The sequence below is a fragment of the Raphanus sativus genome, chromosome 2 (genome assembly GCF_000801105.2).
Source record: "Raphanus sativus cultivar WK10039 chromosome 2, ASM80110v3, whole genome shotgun sequence".
Classification (NCBI taxonomy): domain Eukaryota; kingdom Viridiplantae; phylum Streptophyta; class Magnoliopsida; order Brassicales; family Brassicaceae; genus Raphanus; species Raphanus sativus.
In genome coordinates this window covers 15,310,545-15,313,450 of record NC_079512.1, presented here as the reverse complement: position 1 = coordinate 15,313,450, position 2,906 = coordinate 15,310,545, and the positions used below count along the sequence as shown (strand labels likewise).

Here is a 2,906-nt window from a genome sequence, read left to right as displayed (position 1 = left end):
ACTTGCCCACGGCTTAGAACTCACCGGAATCACCTTTGCTTCTCACGGAATGCCTTAGCGGTCTCACTTCTCTTTTCTCTCTTTGATTCTGTAGAGATTTGGGCAGAGTTTCCCCTTATGTTTCTGATGAATTATGTCGACAGAGGAGGGGTTTATTTATAGGGAAGAGGCTTGGCAACCGTCCGGGCGATGTGATTGGTCATTTGACCAACGGACACCTTTTCGCCCAAAACCGCCCAACCGCTTGCAAACCGTCCCTTTCTTCCTTTGGGCTGATCGATCTCAAGCCCAAATGCTTGCCCAAACACTCAGCTCCCTTGCCCAAGCAACCTAGACCCAACGGACACCCTTAACCAGCATCCGGGCCATAACCATCACTCATGGTCCGCAATGGCCGGTCAAGGCTCCATCACTCTGTCCAGCTGAGTTGAGCTGAGTGACAGTTGCCTGAGCTGAGTGAGCTACTCCTCCAGCTCCTGTGAGCTGCCCAAGACTGTGTGAGCTCCCTACCAGCTCCACCTAGCTGATTGAGCTGCTTCCGGACCATGTCCAGCTTCCGGATCACTCATCCAGCTACCATTTCCTTCTTTTCTTCTTATTCTGGTCAAGTCTCAGCTTCCTGATGCACTTAACCATTTGTTTAGACCATGATACACTTGCCTTTAGGTCTTTTCAACCTGGCCAGCCCAACTCCCCGCACCATGGCCTGTCCGGATGCCTTAGTTAGAACTAGGGACATGACATATGATCTGGAGCTCTTTGATGTGATCTAGTACATTTCATTCAGACTTGTCCGGCACAGAATATATGGTTCTGTAATAAGCCATTGCCCAAAGTTCTGTCCAGTAATACTGTGAGATCAACTGATGATATCTATGTTGACCTCACGTCGACGACCATGAGCAGCAGGAACCTCAAGGAAATATAAGTAAGCAGCAAGTCCGTGAAGACAAGGATACTTTTTATAATCATATACCTTGCAGCTACATGTATTCACTATCAAGTTCACCAAATAAACCTTCCCATCGTCAGTGTCGGTTACCTCATACTCAAGATCATAACTATTCAGCTCACGCACTGGCGTTTTCTCAGCTTTGCCCCATAAGTTGTGCAAATGGATCTCAACCGGAAGAACCAGTTTGGTATCAATCGATCCAGACACAGCGTCCTTCCGATGTTCATTAAACCAGTAGAAATCTTTTTGATTATTGTATCCAACATTGGTATCAAGACATACCTCCTTGCGTCCCTAAATGCGCTATTCATCGACTCCACACTGTTGCTAGTGTCCAAGTTGTATCTACAACCTGGAAAATAGACCCTAGCCCATGTTTCTCTCTTAGTGTTCTCCTCCACATACTTGAAGGCTGAAGGATATCTCACTTTAAAAGATGCATAAGCAGCCTCGAACTCATGCACTGTGTAATACCTAGCAAACTCCATAAATCTCCATGCCACTACGGCTTTGATGGTGTTACAAGCATGATTTCTCACATTCTGAGCTAGATGCCATATACAATGGCCATTGTGAGATTGTGGATACACATTTGCTACAGCGGTGATGAGGCTCTGATTCCTATCGCTCATAAATACTATTTCAGATGAGTCCGGTATAACAGTTTTGAGCATCTCGAAAAACCAAGTCCAACTAGCATAATTCTCACCGTCGAGTTCCCCAAACGCTAGGGGATAATGGTGACGATTATGATCTTGATCTTTAGCAAATACTAGTACACCTCCATATCCGTTCTTCAAAACCGTAGCATCCACAAGAATCACTTTCCTCATGACCTTAAACCCTTCAATGCAAGCTCCTAAAGCTATGAAAATGTACTTGAACTTTCCTGCCTCATCCAACTCCACCCTTGTTGTTGTTCCGGAATTAACCTGCTCTAACATGTACAAGTAGCTATACAACATCTTGTAGCTGTCTTCTGAATTACCACGCAACTCACGCATAGCTAGATTTTCCCTCTCAAGGCTGTGGAGTAAGATACTGATACACCCAATTTTAACTTTATTAAATCCATGATATCTCTCGGAAGAGGAGTCCACAGTTTTCCAGGATATTCCTCATTCAAAAAGTTGCAACTGATTCTGCAGAGCCTTTCCTCTTGATGTTGCAGCTATTACTTTGATTAGTCCGAGAGCATGTATGCACACCCCCGTACCTCCTAACAGAAAAAATTTTCCGTCTCTGGAATCCTCGCAGCTCGCAATCCCCATTTACAGATTTCATCACAACATTTTAACACCAACCGTTTACGATCAGATTTTTTAATAACATAACGAAAGCTTTCCCCAAATGCAGCTCTATCCACCACCTCTTGAAGTGATCTCTTGTTTGGAAATTCCTGCAGCTTGAACAGACCCAAACCGTCTCCCCATTCCTCTATAACTTAACTACATTTTAGTAAAGGTGGCTGCTCAATATACGTAACTCTCATATTGGTTTCTATATTAGCACTGCTATCCATCTCAGCTGCAGTCTCCGTCTAAGCTGCAGTCTCCGTCTCAGCTGCAGTGTTGTCTGTATCCATAAAATCATCATGTGTTGTATCGTCACCATTCTCTGCCTGTACATTTGCTTGCCCCTTTTCAACGTACAAAGTTATGGCGTTAGGTCCGACTTCATCATCATTTCCCTGCAACACTTCGTGATTCATACCAAACGAACTTCCGCCCATTCTCGACAGCTTATCTAACTGATCCAAGTTACTCGTCTCCTCCACTAACAAAAGACTTCTACAGTTGTCTTTATCATTGGAAAGAAGGTAACCGAACAAATCATCATCATCACAAATTGTGCACTCTTCTGATTCTTCACATCCAAACACCATCGGCTTATACCTCAACGCCAGTTTTACATTCCTTTCATCCAACCTCAGCTTTTTATACAACCTTTC

At 44.2% G+C, this 2,906-nt stretch overlaps 1 protein-coding gene across 1 annotated transcript; it reads right to left on the bottom strand.

Annotated features, from left to right (window-relative positions):
- Nucleotides 1–859: 859 nt before the first annotated feature.
- On the bottom strand, nt 860–1,959 carry LOC108835385 (protein FAR1-RELATED SEQUENCE 8-like). The gene is made up of 2 exons (XM_057004140.1): nt 1,308–1,959; nt 860–1,197 (listed from the first exon to the last, which is right to left on the bottom strand). The coding sequence occupies exons 1-2, from the start codon at nt 1,957–1,959 to the stop codon at nt 860–862; spliced, it is 990 nt and encodes a 329-aa protein (XP_056860120.1).
- Between the last annotated feature and the right edge of the window lie 947 nt (nt 1,960–2,906).

What these genes read in the sequence shown, in the direction of transcription:
- LOC108835385 (XM_057004140.1), bottom strand. Translation starts at nt 1,959, where the DNA reads ATGCGTGAGTTGCGTGGTAATTCAGAAGACAGCTACAAGATGTTGTAT. An exon ending in GGCTAGGGTCTATTTTCCAG is followed by an intron (nt 1,198 to 1,307) that starts GTTGTAGATACA and finishes ATAATCAAAAAG; the next exon opens with ATTTCTACTGGTTTAATGAA.